The 17,017-nt window shown below is 44.6% G+C and overlaps 1 protein-coding gene across 2 annotated transcripts in view; it reads left to right on the forward strand.

Annotated features, from left to right (window-relative positions):
* The first annotated feature begins 3,674 nt into the window (after positions 1–3,674).
* The window catches only part of LOC115467070 (cytochrome P450 2K1-like), a 154,413-nt gene continuing 141,070 nt past the window's right edge, over positions 3,675–17,017 (forward strand). Inside the window, exons 1-2 of one of the 2 annotated variants that reach the window (XM_030198749.1) lie at positions 3,675–3,940; positions 4,340–4,502. In XM_030198749.1, coding sequence (XP_030054609.1) covers positions 3,761–3,940; positions 4,340–4,502 — 343 coding nt within the window. In that variant the 5' untranslated portion in view covers positions 3,675–3,760. The remainder of the gene's footprint in view (positions 3,941–4,339; positions 4,503–17,017) is intronic. The other variant, XM_030198748.1, reaches the window with a different exon arrangement.

A 17,017-nucleotide genomic window follows, 5' to 3' on the forward strand; every position in this document is an offset into this window, starting at 1 on the left:
AGGTGAAGAAATTGTGAGATGGTCATTTAAAATTGCTATTTAAAATAATAAACTCATGATTAGGTGGGGATTATAATATAAAATGTTTCTTGGTGTTTTGTGTACAGTTTAGGTTAAAATTGATTTTAAAATTCTATTTATAGTAAGTTTTAAATTAATTTCTATGGAGAAAGGGAAATCCAAAATGGAGATTCAGTTAGGACAGTCAAGATTCTAAAAAAAAAAAGGAAAAAAAAAACCCAGGGCCAGATGCACTAAACTTAACGAGGCCTTAACGAGCCATTAATGAGCAAGTAGTAAACCCTGGCATGCACTAAAGACTTTTTTCCGACGACGATAGCAGCTAACAAAAACGGAATGCGGATGAGCAAATTGTGTAGAAACCCTATTGTAATGAGATGCACTAAACTTTTCCGATTGCCTTAACGCTGGAAAACTTAACGAGGGGTCTGTACCTCTCGTTGGGGCTGCGCGGGAGCTACAAAAGTAAAGATCGGCAAAAAAAAGTCAAGTGCTTGTCAGGGACGTCCTTTATTGGCGTCCTTCACTCACAAACAATGTAGTTCCCCTCCCCCCCCACCCGAAGACGCCTTGCTGCTCACCCCCCTCCGATGCGGCTCGATCCAGAGGTGCAGTTGAGGATGCCCATTCAAAAAACCCACCCATTTGGCTGTCGTTTCCCCCCTTGCAATAATAAAAATGTCTTTTTTGGCAGTGTTTCACTCAACTGAGAGACCAGAAAGTCTCTGAGCCAATCACAGCGTGTTTAGCTCAGCTAAATGTGTTGTGATTGGCTCAGGGACTTCCTGGTCTCAGCTGAGTGAAACACTGCCAAAAAAGACGTTTTTATTATTGCAAGAGGGGAATGACGGCCAAAATGCGTGTTTTTTAAAAAATGGGTGTCCTCAACTGCACCTCTGGATCGAGCCATATCGGAGGGGGGTGAGCAGCGCGGCGTCTTCAGGCAGCACAGGGAGGCATATTTGGCATGCGCAGAGCAGCCAGCATAACGCTTGGCTGCTCTGTGCATGCACGACCGGCAGATTGGCCGACTGTTTAACGATGGAATAGAGAATGCAAGTGAGCTACAACTAGCAGCTCATTTGCATTCCTATTCCTTGATGCATGCCTGTTCCTTAGCGATTCACTAAGGGAATTGGTAAGGGAAGTGCTCTAACGATTGTTTAGTGCATCTACCCCCAGTCTTTAACTTACAGTCTGATTGGTTGAGGGAGGTCAGATGTTCCTCTCGGGGGGGGGGGGGGTGAGTTGCCTGGGAAACTTCTGAGCTGGGAGAGGAGAGAAGGCTGAAGCACAGAGTGAGAGGACGAATTGGTGGTGGTCTGTGAGAAAGAAGGAAAAAAATCAGAAGTTTATCTAGGGAAGGTGTAAATGCTGAAGGGAACAGTTGAGACACAGGTTGTGGGTGACTGGTAAGGGTGAGAGAGGCAGTGATTTGTGTGGGGAATTGTACTAAATGAGACAGCCTATAAGTGTGTCAGGAAAAAATGTGTAAGAATTTAAAGTGTGACAGAGGATAGGTTGAAGGTAAATTTGATATTTGGAAAAAGAAGCCATTAGGCTGTGTCTGTGGGAAAGGTGTGTTGTGTGTGAGTGTTCTGAGTTCAGTACAGAGTTTGGGATCAGGCTGCAGGTTAAGGAATATACAGCACTGCTTCTTTTTGAGTGTGCTGTATTTTCAAGATAGATCTGATAGCTATAAAGAGAAATGTTATGTTTTTATGTGAAGTCTGTGAGATGGAATGTTGAAACACCATTGGAAAAGGGAAGGTGTTAGTGTGTGATATTCCTGAATGCAGTGCAAGAGCCTTCTGGAGCAGCTTAGAACAGGGAATTAACAGTTGTAAAGTGAGTAATCATTTAACTTAGTTTGTTTTAATTAGAGAGCATGGCCACAGTATTGAGACCTGATTAAATGTCACCAGAGTGGAGTCAGTTCCTGAACAAGCACAGGGAGCTTAGGGTTTTGCCTCCTATTTAATTCCATTAATGTGAGGTTTAGGAAGAAGAAATCTGTGAGTTATCCTCTGAAGGGTTCCCGGCTGAGCTCCAACGCAAGAAAGAAATCACCCAAATCAATTCAACTACATCTAAGTGACATTTGCAAAGGGTGTTGAAAGAAATATATATATATATATATATATATATATATATATATATATATATATATATATATATTTTTTTTTTTTTTTTACAACTTTTTAAGGGAAAAGAGGGGAAAAAACAACATCAAATATCAAAAATCCATACTTACCTGAACTGGTCTAAGTGTTCTTGTTCCAGTGAGATCCCTGCAAAAACATCAATAAGGCACACAAAGACTCAAATTCTTAAATCAATAGCAAGGAAAAGAGAATAACAACAAACATCTGATTTTCATAAAAGACAATTTAAATACTCATCTGAAAGTGTTCCTTTCTGCCTTTTGAGGTGATTCTGTTGAAAGAAAAAGTAAAGGATATAAATGTAGTTTCACATTTGAATGTTGAATATGTTATTGCAGTTCTAATAAGCCACATACTAACTTTGAATTTGAGATTATTTGAATACAAATTTGCTTGCATTTGTATTCAATAAGGAAAAAGATAATTTGCAAATCTGAAAGTTTGGTTCTTCCATATCAGGAACAAATCCTAAATTTGAGCTTCTTTTCCTCCTTTATTCTTTGAGAGTAAAGGATGAGGTTAGTCTATTTGTTCTACCCCCTCTGCTGTGGTGGTGTGTTTCCTGGATATTCGCCACGACTACAACAACAGGTATCGGGGAGCACACCACTAAAGTCCAGCCGAGAGGGGTAGTTACAATTTCAAGTAGGCCAGATGTCTTCAATCACCTTTCTCTTTAGAGACTCCTCCCTCAGAGCCTCACACTTAACATCACCTGTCAGTAGTGCAAGTTCTCCATATTTGTAATCCCACAGGAATGTGCACAGAACAAAATGTGTTGGTTCATTTTTTGTTTTGGTTCGTATGGCCTTTTTAAAAGATTTGCAACTATTTTTCCAGTTCATTTCACACATTCAAATCAACCTAACACATATTAATTCAAAGATGATAGGGAGAAAAAGAAAGAGAGAGAGAGAGAAAGAGAGAGAGAGAGAGGGATAGGCTGGATGGAAATGGGGAGCACGAAAGAGAAAGATTTTGCACAGGGTGTAAAGGGAAAAAGAAAGAGGGAAGAAGGTGGTGAGAGAGAAAAGGGGTAATATTAGGTAGGAAATGGGTGAGAAGAGGGGGAACACAGTGCCACTGCTACCTGTAAAGGAGAGAAAACTGTCCCACAGTCAGCATCACTACCAAAAGAGAAAATGCTGTACCTGAGCTGCTGCTAGTAAGTTGGGGGTGGGGGAGGGATGCCTAAAAATGTGGTACCCAGAACTGTACCCAACTGTGATATTGGTTGTGAGGCTATAAAGTCAGTTTAATAAACTCTCGTCTTCATTGAGCAATAATCAATTGGATTTCAATATTTCTATCAGGACACTGCAGATCTGGATGTTCTTTTACTGGTGATAGTTCTATTGACAATGGAAAAGATAAACCTAGAAAAACACCAGTACTTTGTATTCAACTAAACTGAGCCAATTAAAGCAAATCCTTATTGCATTATAAACAGAATGGAGTGGGCGGAGATAAGCATAATAGCTACGGTCAGCTCTGTAATTTGATATCAAAACTTTCTGCAGTTCAGTCTTACAAAACAAAGTTATCACAGCTTCCGTGAGCAAGCATTAAAAACAATGTGTTTTTCCGTTCTAATACTTTTGGTGGGGGTCATAACTCTTATTTGCTACCTAAGTGGAGTAAATGTCTGGAAAAGAAATGTCCAACAGAATTTTCCACCAGGACCCAGACCACTGCCTCTCATTGGAAACTTGCACATCTTGAATCTACAGAGACCCTACCAGACTATGTGTGAGGTAAGACTTTGATTGCAGGAATTAATCTCTCAGGCCAAGTGCCCATTTCCTATACTTTTGGCCCACCAAAAGTATGATAATTAGAACGGAAAAACACATTGTTTTTAATGCTTGCTCACGGAAGCTGTGATAACTTTGTTTTGTAAGGCTGAACTGCAGCCTTTTACCCACTGCAGTAAAAGTGAGCCTTGCATGGCAAATTTGTGTGCCAATGCCACCATGGGCCCCCTTTTACCACAGTGTGGTAAAATGGGCCTTTGTGTAATTTTGTATAATTTAATGTAAAAATGTTAAAACTTCTAAATTTAGGGTTCATAATTCTAGATTCTTGATGTTTTGATACCGCTGAGAAAAGGATTGCCCAATCAAAATTAATTTATGTTGTGTTCTACATTTCAGTTGTCTGAGAAATATGGCTCTGTGTTCAGCATTCAGATGGGTATGAAGAAGATAGTCATACTAACAGGATATGAAACTGTGAAGGAAGCTCTTGTGAGCCATGCTGATGTATTTGAAGAAAGGGCCAGAATGCCAGTGACTGAAGATATTTCAAAAGGATACGGTAATTATTATTATTATTTTTAATATTATTGACTAAGCCGTGTTAGCAATTTAATATAGCTTTACTATGCACCAAGCAGGTAGTTCCGTAAGGAGTTTTAATTTTAGGCAATAGATTTGGAAATACAGATGGATTCCCAAAGAGAATCGCGTGCAAATGCGGCCCAGTTCATTTGCATGCGATATGGGGGAAGCTAGTCGGCCAGCTGAGCATGCAGAAAGCAGCCCATCACTAAGCGTGGCTATTCTTTGCATGCTACAGATGGCTGTCATACACACAAACAAGTTGCTTATATGAGAGCCGGCATAGCTTTTTTAAACAAGCCAGGGGATTGTCCGCTGATGCTTGGAGCATGGAGTTAGCAATCTGCCGCTCTCTTCAGTGCAAAATGCGAGAGGAGAGAGACAGCTGAAACACCTGCAGCAATCAGGAACAGCAGCCCCCACACCCTTGGGTTCTCACTCATGGGCTTCAGGGTTCTCTTTTCTGCTGTCCCCACTTCCTTGCCAGAGGGCAGGACAGGGCAGCGGCAGCACAATAAATCCTGAAGCTCTTTTTCATCTCTTCCTGGCCAGGAAAGCTGTAGGATCCTTTCCTCCAATCACAGGAATCCACCAGCTCCCTACAGCCTTTCAGGATAGAATTTTAACACACTTTTTTTTTCTGTTCTGGTTGAAAGCAGTCCCTTTGCCCTGATATTTTGTTCTGTGAAGCTCACTCAGATTTAACGGGAGGTCAGGAGCTCTCAGGCTGTATCTTGCTAAGGATGTAAAAAGAATTGAAGCGGTGCAAAGAAAAGCTACAAGAATGGTATGGGATTTGCGTTACTACTACTACTACTTAACATTTCTAAAGCACTACTAGGGTTACGCAGCACTGTACAGTTTAACAAAGAAGGACAGTCCCTGCTCAAAGGAGCTTACAATCTAAAGGACGAAATGTCAGGTTGGGGCAGTCTAGATTTCCTGAATAGAGGTATAATGGTTAGGTGCCGAATGCGACATTGAAGAGGTGTGCCTTGAGCAAGGATTTGAAGATGGGCAGGGAGGGGGCTTGGCGTATGGACTCGGGGAGTTTATTCCAAGCATAGGGTGAGGCGAGGCAGAAAGAGTGGAGCCTGGAGTTGGCGGTGGTGGAGAAGGGTACTGAGAGGAGGGATTTGTCCTGTGAGTGGAGGTTTTGGGCGGGAATGTAAGGGGAGATGAGGGTAGAGAGGTAACGAGGGGCTGCAGATCGAGTGCATTTGTAGGTTAGTAGGAGAAGCTTCAACTGTATGCGGTACCTGATTGGAAGCCAGTGAAGTGACTTGAGGAGAGGGGTGATATGAGCATATCAATCCAGATGGAAGATAAGACATGCAGCAGAGTTCTGAATGGATTGAAGGGGGGATAGATGGCTGATTGGGAGGCCAGTGAGGAGTAGGTTGCAGTAGTCAAGACAAGAGGTAATGAGAGAGCGGATGAGAGTTTGGGTGGTGTGCTCAGATAGGAAAGGGCGAATTTTGCTGATGTTATAGAGAAAGAAGCGACAGGTCTTGGCTATCTGCTGGATATGCGCAGAGAAGGAGAGGGAGGAGTCGAAGATGACTCCGAGGTTGCGGGCAGATGAGACGGGAGGATGAGGGTGTTATGAGGGAGAGGAGAAGTGGGTTTGGGTGGAAAGACAATAAGCTCGGTCTTGGCCATGTTCAGTTTCAGGTGGCGGTTGGACATCCAGGCAGCAATGTCAGATAAGCAGGCCGATACTTTGGCTTGGGTTTCCGCAGTGATGTCTGGTGTGGAGAGATAGAGCTGGGTGTCGTCAGCATAAAGATGATATTGGAAACCATGAGATGAGATCAGCGTCACAAGATGTATGAGGAGACACTTGCTGACCTGAATGTGTATACCCGGGAGGAAAGGAGAAACAGGGGTGATATGATACAGACGTTCAAATATTTGAAAGGTGTTAATCCGCAAACAAACCTTTTCTGTAGATGGGAAGGCGGTAGAACTAGAGGACATGAAATGAGATTGAAGGGGGGCAGACTCGAGAAAAATGTCTGGAAGTATTGTTTCTCGGAGAGAGTGGTGGATATTTAGAATGCCCTCCCGCGGGAGTGTAGGTAGTCACAAATGATACTATTAGAAAAACAACTCCCAACAGTCTCATCTGCACCCAAGGTTTCCAATGCAGAATTATTTGCAAGCAAAATACTCTGTTTTTCTGTCTAGGGAAGGAGGGAACCTTGGATTGGCACCAAGCCAATATTTCCGATAAAAACAAAACTGAACAAGCCAGCTGAAATATTTTAGATTTTATTATAGATATATAATAGAAGATATACAAAATAGAACTCTGTAGCAAAGCTGAGCAATACATATATCTCCGGCAGTTAGGATGAGATAAGAGTGGATTCCTTCACAGACTCAAGCTGTCTCTCTCACAGCGAGTCCTCATCTCAGAAGTAGGATAGGGTCTCTGCAGCAAACAGGGTCAGTCACTGCGTGCGGGTACAGCTGAACCAACTGGTACTCTCTCCAGATAGGCAGTTCACAAGGTTGTGGACCTTATCAAGTCTCTCCCGTTTTCTTGCCAGCTCCAACTTCTTCCATGGATTTCGAACAACTAACTTCTTTCCATTCCCACTTTCCTTGGTCCCTTCTTCCCAGGTGACCAACCGGGGCCAATCATGATCTTGTCCAGCTCATTCCCTTAGCAAGAAACAGCCGTTGTTCATGACCTTGAAACTGTTACTTCCTGGTTTGCATTTCTGTTTCTCACCCAGCTTGCTGCAGCCATGTCTCACTCCCTATTCAGCATCTCAGGGAATTAAAGGTGGGGGTGATTGCCCACAGCATGTCCTTGGATATTACATGACTGCCAGTGTTTTTCCACAAGCAGAAAGCTGAATATGCTGGCTCACTGATGTGTAGGGTCAAAGGTTGCAGACTCCATCTTGATGGAATAGGATTGCACAGGCTAAGACCAGCAAGGTGAGAAACACAGGAAAATATCCCTACAGATCCCCCCCCCCCCCCCCCCCTTGGAGATGGAATTTACTACAAAGGAGTAAAAGCCTTCTCCAACCTAACTGGCAATAAAACTAGAATGGTTAAATCAGGACTCATGATCAAGACTGAAAAGACACAAGAACACTAAATGTCATTAACTCAACACTAACACTCTATCAATGAAACTAGAAGCAAATACTTCATGAAATCATAACACATTGTTCAAACATAGTTTCAAAAATGCTAATACAGAAAACTACTAATACTAGAGCACTCTTAGGGTGTTAGCAGTTATGTCTTAACACATGAAATTATAATCAACATCTAATCATCATGATACTATATAATGCACGGCAAAAGCATCAGCAAAATTAGTACAGAATATAATAATGGAAAGAAAACTGATATATGATAGAGTCACTCAAAGGAGTTACACGGTCTCTTAGTCTCATGGCCATGGGGGATGAGGATCGGCGAATGAGGTGGCGTTGAGCCAAAACTTCTCGTGCCAACAGAGTAACAATGACAAGCATGACGATCCACGATATGGTGAGAAGTGGAATGGTGACATGAGTGATGACGTTGACAACGGGAACATCAGATGAGCGATGCTTGTAGTCAGCAATCTGGAGTGAATCCTGGTTGACTGCAAGTTCAACGGCATGTGAGTTTTTAGACTGTAAAAATGGCATAATGCCCAAAGCAAAGTCAATGGGATGGCCACGAAATACATCTAGGATCTCCAGTTCGGATACAACAGAATCTGTATCGAGGTAAAACAAAGAAACTCCTCCCACATTAGCAACAGAGTACTTGGGTACAGCAATCAAACAAACATTGCAAGTGAGAGAAAAACAATTTATAGCATCATGTTTAAGGAATGTAACAGTAAGCTCAGTACTGGGTGTACTAATTATCCACACAGTATCAACCACAGCTACAGTGGTATCAGAAAAATCATCATATTTAGACACAGTAACCTTACATTTCTCTTGAACATTCTCGATGGACAACCCGCAAAGGGCTTCTGTGGTATCTTTCAAGAAGGGTTTACCTGGGCATAGCCAATGAATATCTTTAGTTTTTTGACAAAGATCCAAATTCAGGACTAGATAATGTTGAGGATCATCCTGTTGGTAAGCAATATACTCTGGAGTCTCAACGCGAAGGTACAAGTTATCATGCCAAGTTCCCACATTCAAAACTTGTTTGAGCTGATACACATTCTCGGGCACAATAAAAGGTAAATGTAGGAGAAAGGCAATTTCCATGCTTTCCATATTTAGAAGTAATGGAAGGGCCGTCCCTAAATGAAAGGCAGTCTGAATTTAAAAGGATTCAATGGGTAGATGGGTAATTTTAGTAAAAGTCTCCCTAATAACTTCAGATGGGACCGAATAAGTAGGTATGTGACCTAGCATAAGATTACTAACACTGGAATCCCATTCCCTAAACAAATCTTGCATAAGGTCTTTCACAGGATGTATAAAGAGGCGTTCATCATTCAAAACACCTTTAACTATAAACAGATCTACAGTGTTTATTTCAATTTGGCGGGCATGCAAATTAACAAGTGTCACGGTGTCTGCAATAGTTTTACCCTGGGCAATAAACTGGTTCTGTTGGGATTGTAATTTTGTTTCAACATTTTTTAAATCTGCTTCAAGGGCTTTTATGGTTTCTTGCAACTGACGTACAGAAATGGCATTAGCAATAGACATGGATGCCCCAAATAGTGAGCCAATAGCGGAAAAGATCAGACCACCCACAATGCCTACAAAATGTTTAGACCTCGCATTCTGGCATTGTACAGGTTGAACCATTACTTTCTGTAACTGGGCCAAAATGTTCTTAACTTGGCCTCTGGCATACTGCAAGTAATTGAAAAACCAGGTTTGAGTGAAGGGAGACTTTCCCAACATAGTCAAATTAAAATGTCTCAAAATAACGTGCATGGGGTCTAGGGAAACAACCACTTTCTGAGTAACAATCTGTGATTGGGCGATCAGGAAGCCAGGGGTATCGTGTAGGATGACTCCCGACATGGGACCAGGTTCAATCATCTTGGACAAGGATCCCATCAGTAGGGTGGTCAGGAACACGGTAATCCAGGTCCTTTTCTGCATCTACAAAACAAAGTAACAAACTATGCTGTTGTCTGGTTAGTACAGTTCATGTCGTCAATACACACATCCGGAACAGATTGACTGGGATGACATGGTCTCAATTGATTGATGTGGACCCATTTAAGGTTATCTTCACCTTGAGAATTTTTTCTGATGCGAATTTGGTAAGCCACAGGTGAAGCTTTTTCCACTATAGGGAAAGGACCATGCCAACTGGGCAGAAACTTCTTTTCTTTTACTTTGTTTCTGGCAAAATTGAAATAGAATACCTTGTCGCCAATTTGGTATTCTTTGGAGGTAGTCCATTGATCATAGTAGGCTTTCCTACCTCTGGCGCTACTTTCCAAGTTCTTTTGGGCAAAGGCACTTTGCAAATGTTGACGCAAATGGGTGACATACTCATGAGAGGAAGTAGCACTGGACAAGTTCACATCATTAGTCCTGTAAAGCAAATGAATTGGTAACATCATTTCCCTACCTGTCATCATCTCGAAAGGTGACACTCCGGTAGACCGATGGGGTGTGGCACGTATGGCCATGAGGACCAATCCTTACCTAAAGAGGATACATACTTCTTCAGAATGGTGACGATGGTCCAATTAGCTCTTTCCACTTGTCCTGAGGACTGAGGTCGGTAAGCAATGTGCAATTTACTCTTCACTCCTAGCATCTTCCACATGTGTTGGATAACTTCTGCGGTAAACTAAGATCCTTGGTCTGAATCCACTCGCATAGGCAAACCCCACCGTCTGAACACATGATTCAATAGCAAGGTAGCCATAGTCTCGGCAGTGCAATTGGGTGCTGGTAGGTAGGTGCATAGGCAGGTGACGGTAAGCATGTACTTGTTGCCTCGGGTGGATCGAACCACAGGTCCAACCCAATCAATCTGGATATCTGACCAGGGCATAGCAATACCCTTCTTCCTGAGTGGTGCTTGATGGGATGGAGAAGATGGCTGGAAATGACAACAGGTCAAACAACCTCGCGTGCACAGCTGCACATCCTGACGCATGTGGGCCAATAAGCTACTTGCTTCAAGGTCTCATAGATGATGCCTTCACCTTGGTGTCCTGCACATGGTTCATCATGAACATGTTGCAACATGATGCCACAATATGCTTGGGGCACAACCCATTGCTCGATACCATGCTTACTCATCCGTATAAGCAGGCCCTGACGGATCTTGAACTTTTCTCTGGATGTATAGAGTATCCTCAGTTCTTCAGCTTGACACTCCTCTTCTGTCAATGGATGTTCTTGTGGATTCTAGATGTACTCGTAAAATTTCCCAACTACTGGATCTACTTTCTGAGCCGTGACAAGATCAAATGTTGGGACATCACTGCTCCACTGGAACACTGGGGTCTCACATACAGTAGCTGTTTCGTATGCCGTTGGGTGACAGCCTGCACTGCCAATGGATCCGGTTCTGAGAACCGCCATATTTCTCCTGTGAGCGCACCTTCCTTCGCAAGTAAATCTGCCAGATTGTTCCCTATCTTGTCAGGACTATCGACTTTTGCATGACCCTTGACCTTCTTCCAATAGGTTGTCATGTCATGGTCCCATACCAGTTGATCCAGGGCCAGAATCAAATTTCCATGATGTACCGGTTTTCCTTTAGAGTTTAGCATGTTGTTCTGCTTCCAACTGGGGAGATGAGAGACAAAGTTCTGTCTCACATAATCAGAATTGGTGCATATGACTAATTCCCTAATTCCTTTCTTAACTGCAGACTGAACTGCCACCAAGGCTGCAACAATTTCAGCATACTGGTTTGTCTGTGAACCCAAGCTGTGCTTCATAGTCTCCTCAGGAATGGTTGGATTCCATACCACTCCCACACCTGCAACCAACTCATGATCTGTGTCACGGCGGTAGGCACAACCATCCACATAGGCCTTAGGCATATGGTACAGGTGAGGTTCTTTCTGTTGTGGGGGAACATCTGTTTCAGAAATACCTGCAAGGGAATCATGTCCTGCACAGTCATGCAGGTCAGCCATACCTGGGCTACTACATTACGATGTTTCTGAGCATACCTTATCTCTAGAGGCCATCCTTGAAGAGCCAATGTCCAGGAGACTATCCTACTGTTGGACACCCGGCCAGATTTGATTTCGCTACCCAGGAAACTAATGATTTGATGACAAGTTTCCATGATTAACTTCTCACCTTGGATGTAATTTTGGAAATGTTGCAGAGCCCACACAGTGGTCAACAAGGATTTCTCACAGTCTGAATATTTTTTCTCCACATCAGATAGGCCTTTGCTGGCATAGGCCACAACCCGCTTATCAGAATCATATTTCTGATACAAAACTGCACTCATGGAGTGACTAGAGTATCCCAGTTCAACGTAGAACTCACGACCCCCCTCAGGGTACGCGAGGCTTGGAAAGCAGCTAATCTGATCCTTCAGCTCCTGCATAGCAGATTCCTGCTCCAGACCCCAAGCCCAGGGCACATCTTTCTTCAATAACTTGACCAAGGGTCGGGTGATCTCCGCATACTCATCTATGAACTGTCTGGAGTAATTGCATATTCCCAAAAAGGAACGAAGTTCTGTGAGATTAGTAGGTTGTTTCAGCTGTTGTAAGGCCTGCACTCACTTCTTCTGAGGTTGCAGACCCTCTGCAGAAATTTCATACCCTAGGTAATTCAGCGATTTCCTGCATCATTGTCCTTTGGCCAGAGTCAACTTAACTCCAGCATCTGTCAACTGTCTGAAAACAAGCTCAATCTCTGCCAAGTGATCTGGAAAGGTAGGGCTTTTGATCAGAATGTCATCCACATAGACCACAGTTCCTTGAGCTTCAGCATCTGGAAGTGCTTTGTGTAGGAAGATGTTGAATTCAGCAGGTGAATTGAGAAAACCAAAGGGAGTTCTGTTCCACGTATACTGTTTCTTCCCGAACGTGAAGGCCAATTTATACTGATCATGTGGGTGTACAGGTACGGTCCAGAATGCTGATGCCAAGTCTAAACTTGTGAAATACTTAGCCCCGTTGATGGTAGCAAGATTCTGGTCCAGGGGAGCCATCGGGACAAGGGCACTCGTTTATTCAGCTGACGGTAATCCAGCGCGATTCTCCAACTGTTATTCTTCTTCAGGATAGGCCATAGAGGGAGTTGTGTATGCTGTTGCATTGCCTAATGATGCCCCTGGCCTCAGAAATGTTGAGAATCTCTTGCACGGATTCATAGGAAGCCAGCGGAATCTTATACTGGCACACAAAGACAGGTTTACTATTTGGTTCCGTAGGCACTCTTGTGACATGCAGGTCTGTAAGCCCACAATCATACGAGTCTACAGCAAAAAGTCCCTTGTATTTGTACAGCAACTCAGTCAACTGCATCTTCTCTGTGTCAGTAGTACAAGCATCAGCCTGTTCCACTTGATCTTTTACCATATCATCAAACTCTGAGAAAGGCTGGTTGGATGGAATTTCCACTTGCTCTTCTATTTCCTCCTGCAGAGATGAAGTTTCAACAGAATTCACCACTCTAGACCTCTGGGGTAGAGACATCCTTCTGGACAAAATCAAACAGTCGTTTTCCAACTGCACTTGTGACCCCGTTGCATCATGCGGCCAGATAGACTCCAGAGCTATGAGGCTTCTGGGAGAGGTAAACAGACACTCAGTCTCCCCCCCCCCCCCCCCCCCCGGCAAGTGTCCCAAGAGGAAGGCAGCCTGCCAATAGGCAAACTTACCTCGACATCAGGAAAAGACTCTCCCACCAGAAATCCAAAAGGGTCTCCTTTAGACACAACAACTTCATCTGATTGCGGATTGGTAACCAATAAGTGGAAAGGAGCACCAGTTACTTCCAACCATGGCAGAACACCAGTGGATAACCCTAGGTCACGAAAATGAGAATGAGGGTTGAAGAACACCACTCTATCCAACAGGCACTGTTCCTGTGCAAGACGGAGCTTGATGGAAAAATCCCTCACTCTTGCTGGAATGGTCAGATCTGTATCACAGACTACTTCACAGACCTGGGGTATGGTCTGTCCAGACTTCAAGCTCACAGGCGTTGGTTCAGATTCCACTGGGCTGCCATCCAGTCTGCTCCACAGGACAAGATTCACCAAGTCCATATAAACTCTCAGTCGCACAAGGCAATCGGAGCCCAGTCATAAGGGCTGTTGTAGGCCTTTCACAATAGAGAAGTGGTGGGTGAAAGACTTCTGTCCCACAGTCAGAGGACGGCTGCACAGTCCCACAAGCGGCTTGGCACCTTGTCCAGGTACCTGTACAGAAGTGGAGGAACACTTATTGAAAGGAAGTTGCACAGACTTGCGAAGACGGTAAAACAGTGTCACTTATGAAGGAAACATCGCTAGGCAACAGCAACGTGGACTGAAGTGTTTGGATATCAGCTATCTGGACTGGAATGGTGTAAGCATCATCCTTCCGTTGGATGTCAGTCAACTTGCGAGGATGCGGTGGATCAGTACTGGAAATGGAAGCAGAAATGTAAGCAGTGGTCTCCTGGGATATAACAGTGGCATCATCCGGAGATGAGTTATACAAAACAATCTCCAAATTGTCATCCTGTAGAACAATATTAGCTATCTGATCTGTCTGGATGCGGATTACTTCACCACGCTGTTCTTCCACCCCTGGTGCACCACACAACTGTAGCTCCCAAGTTTAAGGGTCTTCTGAATTCTGGAAATTAATTTGACTTGGGGAATCGTCCCAGAGAGCTGGAACCATTGATTCTGCTCATATGCCTTACTTTCCCATATGGAAGGGGCTCTGTGACTTGGGCCCAGATGACCTCATGGTGATAATCCAAATCAGCCCACAATCTCTTCAGAAGATCATTTCCAATTAAGAATTCTTCGCCAGCACAGGTAGTAATTATGGCAGGGTGTTTGATATACATCTCACCAAGCTGTAAGGAAAGCCACACCTGACCCACAGTACCGATGCTCTGCTTGCCATAAGCCTCCAGTGAGAATTTGCATAGGGTGACACACAGTGCCTCCCAACCCCCCTTTAGAGATGCCTCTAGTTTCTGAAACAGGCCTTGGGTAATTAAGGTCACCTCTGAGGCTGTATCCAGTAGACCCCGACAGGAAAATGTCTGTTGAATCAACAGATCCATGGTATATCTGGAACCTTTAGGAGTAAGTTTACCCAGAAAGTACCTGGTTTCCTTAATCGAGTCGCATAACAGAGGCCCTTCCAGGTTCGAGGGCGGGGCATCAGCATTGGTCATAGAGGACTCCTCACTGATGGACGACAAAGCATCCACATGAACTGTGGGCAAGATGGTTGGTGAAGAAGGAGCCGAGTCTAGTCATGCCAGGTCTCCATCTGAAGATCTCTGGTGTTCCGAGATTTCAATGGACTTGATACTAGGCCCGGTCTTGGTGGTGTGATCGGGGACCTGGTCTTTATTCACTGGGTATGTGTTTCCTCTCTTGTGTGAAAATGAGGGGTGCTGTGATTCTCCAGAATTTGAACCCTGCCGTTTAGCCAACATTGTTTTTATTTGTGCTTCTAAGGCCCTGATCTTCTCCTCAGGGTCGGGACTCCGATGTTCCGCCATCATTTGCTCAAGCTGTGCCGCCAAGGTCCGGATCTTCTCCGTAGCCCACTTCCTCTGATTAAAACACTTCCTTCTATGATGTTGTTGATCTTCCTGAGCAGTAGGGGGCACTGTGTCCCTTGGCTGGCATGGTTGGTTACTGCCACCTCGGGACTGTGTAGAAGGGCTTGCCACCTTGTTTTCCAGAGAAAGGTTGGAGGTAACCGCACAAACACTAGGTAGAGCCCCAGGGCTGCGATTCTTCGAGGTTGGTCTGGGTGTCGCCACCGTGGGCTGTGTGTGACACATATCATAAACCTCATCTGCCTGCCTCAGAAGGTGGGAATAAGGCTCTTTCTGTTTTCCTGCTAACAGAAGTCTCACTTGATCCGGCAGACGCTTCACAAACAGATTTCTGAATTCGCCAAATTCAAGATCTATTGCCTCTGGAGCGGCCTCTCCCTGGTAAAATGCCTGCTTAAGGCAAAAGGCCCATTCACGTGGCCTTTCATTTGGACCGCAGCGCATGACATAGGCTGCACGTTTTGTTTCCGTGTCATCTGCGAACAGGCCATAGCGTTTCTTCAAAGCTTGTTCTACAGCAAACAGGTCCAGGCAGTCTTTCAACATAGCCTCCAAGTATGCCTGGCACTCGTCATCAAACGTCCATTTCAGTAAAGCCATTTTATCTGACTCTGCATGGACCTGTAAAGTCTTAAAGAGTTCATGGACTGACCGCAAATGAGCATGTATTGATACCTTGGAAGACTCCTTAAAAGGTTTAATCATCGTGTGAATTATCTTCATTGTTTGGGAGTGTTGTTCTCTAGATAAAGTGGTATTTTTGAATGTCTGATTGGAATACTGCTGCTCACCCGTAGGGGATGAAAAGGGTGGTGCGTGTGTGCTGCTGTCACGTCTGTGGCCGTGACCACCCTCATACTTACCCTGTTTCTGGGAGTCAGTGGCTGTGCTGGCTTCTGCTTGTCTCTGTGTCTGTCTCTGTCTTAGTTTCTCTCTGGCTCTGTGTGCTGATTGCCTTACTGGACCTCACCTGTGTGGTCTATGCCTCTTCCAAGATGGCTGCCGACTCCTCTTTGCCAGTATCCAAGATGGCTCCCGCTTGTCCTTCCTGTGGACTGACTTCTCTGTGTGTCAAGCCTCTGTTTGGAGGCAAGGAGATTGCTGCAGCTGTGCCTCTGGTGTTGAAGGGCTTTATTAATCACTTAGAGACTGCAGCCCTGGCCTTTGCATTGCCAATGCTTCCGCAGTGCCTTAGGTCCCGAGGTTAGTGTGCTGTTTGCACAGTTAGCTTTCCTTGACTTTTCCTGTGGGGTTTCAGCCCTTCTGTGTCCATTGCGCTGTGGGTTTCCAGCCCTTCTGTGTCCATTGTTCTGTGGCCTTTCAGCCCTTCTGTGTTTATTGCTCTGTGACCTTTCAGCCCTTCTGTGTTTATTGCTCTGTGGGTTTCCAGCCCTTCTGTGTCCATTGCTCTGTGGGTTTCCAGCCCTTCTGTGACCATTGCTTTGAAACTGCCTACTGCCGGAACCCGGACATTCCCTGCCTGTCTGCCTTGCTATCCCCTAGGTGCCTGGGGGCACTTCTGTATCCTGATTCCTGCTGTTCCTGCTTGCAAGTTCCAGTTCCGGTTTTTCCTGTAAGCCCTGCCAGCTGCCCGAACCTGAGGGCTCAACCCTCGGGGAAAGGTGGCTAAGCGTAGGTGAAGCCTAGGTCCAGTGTGTTCCTGTCCAGCGGGTTCCGGTCCCGTTGGTTCCAGTCCAGTGGGTTCCATTCCAGTGTGTTCCAGTCCAGCGGGCTCCACTCCAGTGCACACCTGTCCAGTGCA

This window comes from Microcaecilia unicolor, chromosome 3, assembly GCF_901765095.1.
Source record: "Microcaecilia unicolor chromosome 3, aMicUni1.1, whole genome shotgun sequence".
In the NCBI taxonomy this organism is placed as follows: domain Eukaryota; kingdom Metazoa; phylum Chordata; class Amphibia; order Gymnophiona; family Siphonopidae; genus Microcaecilia; species Microcaecilia unicolor.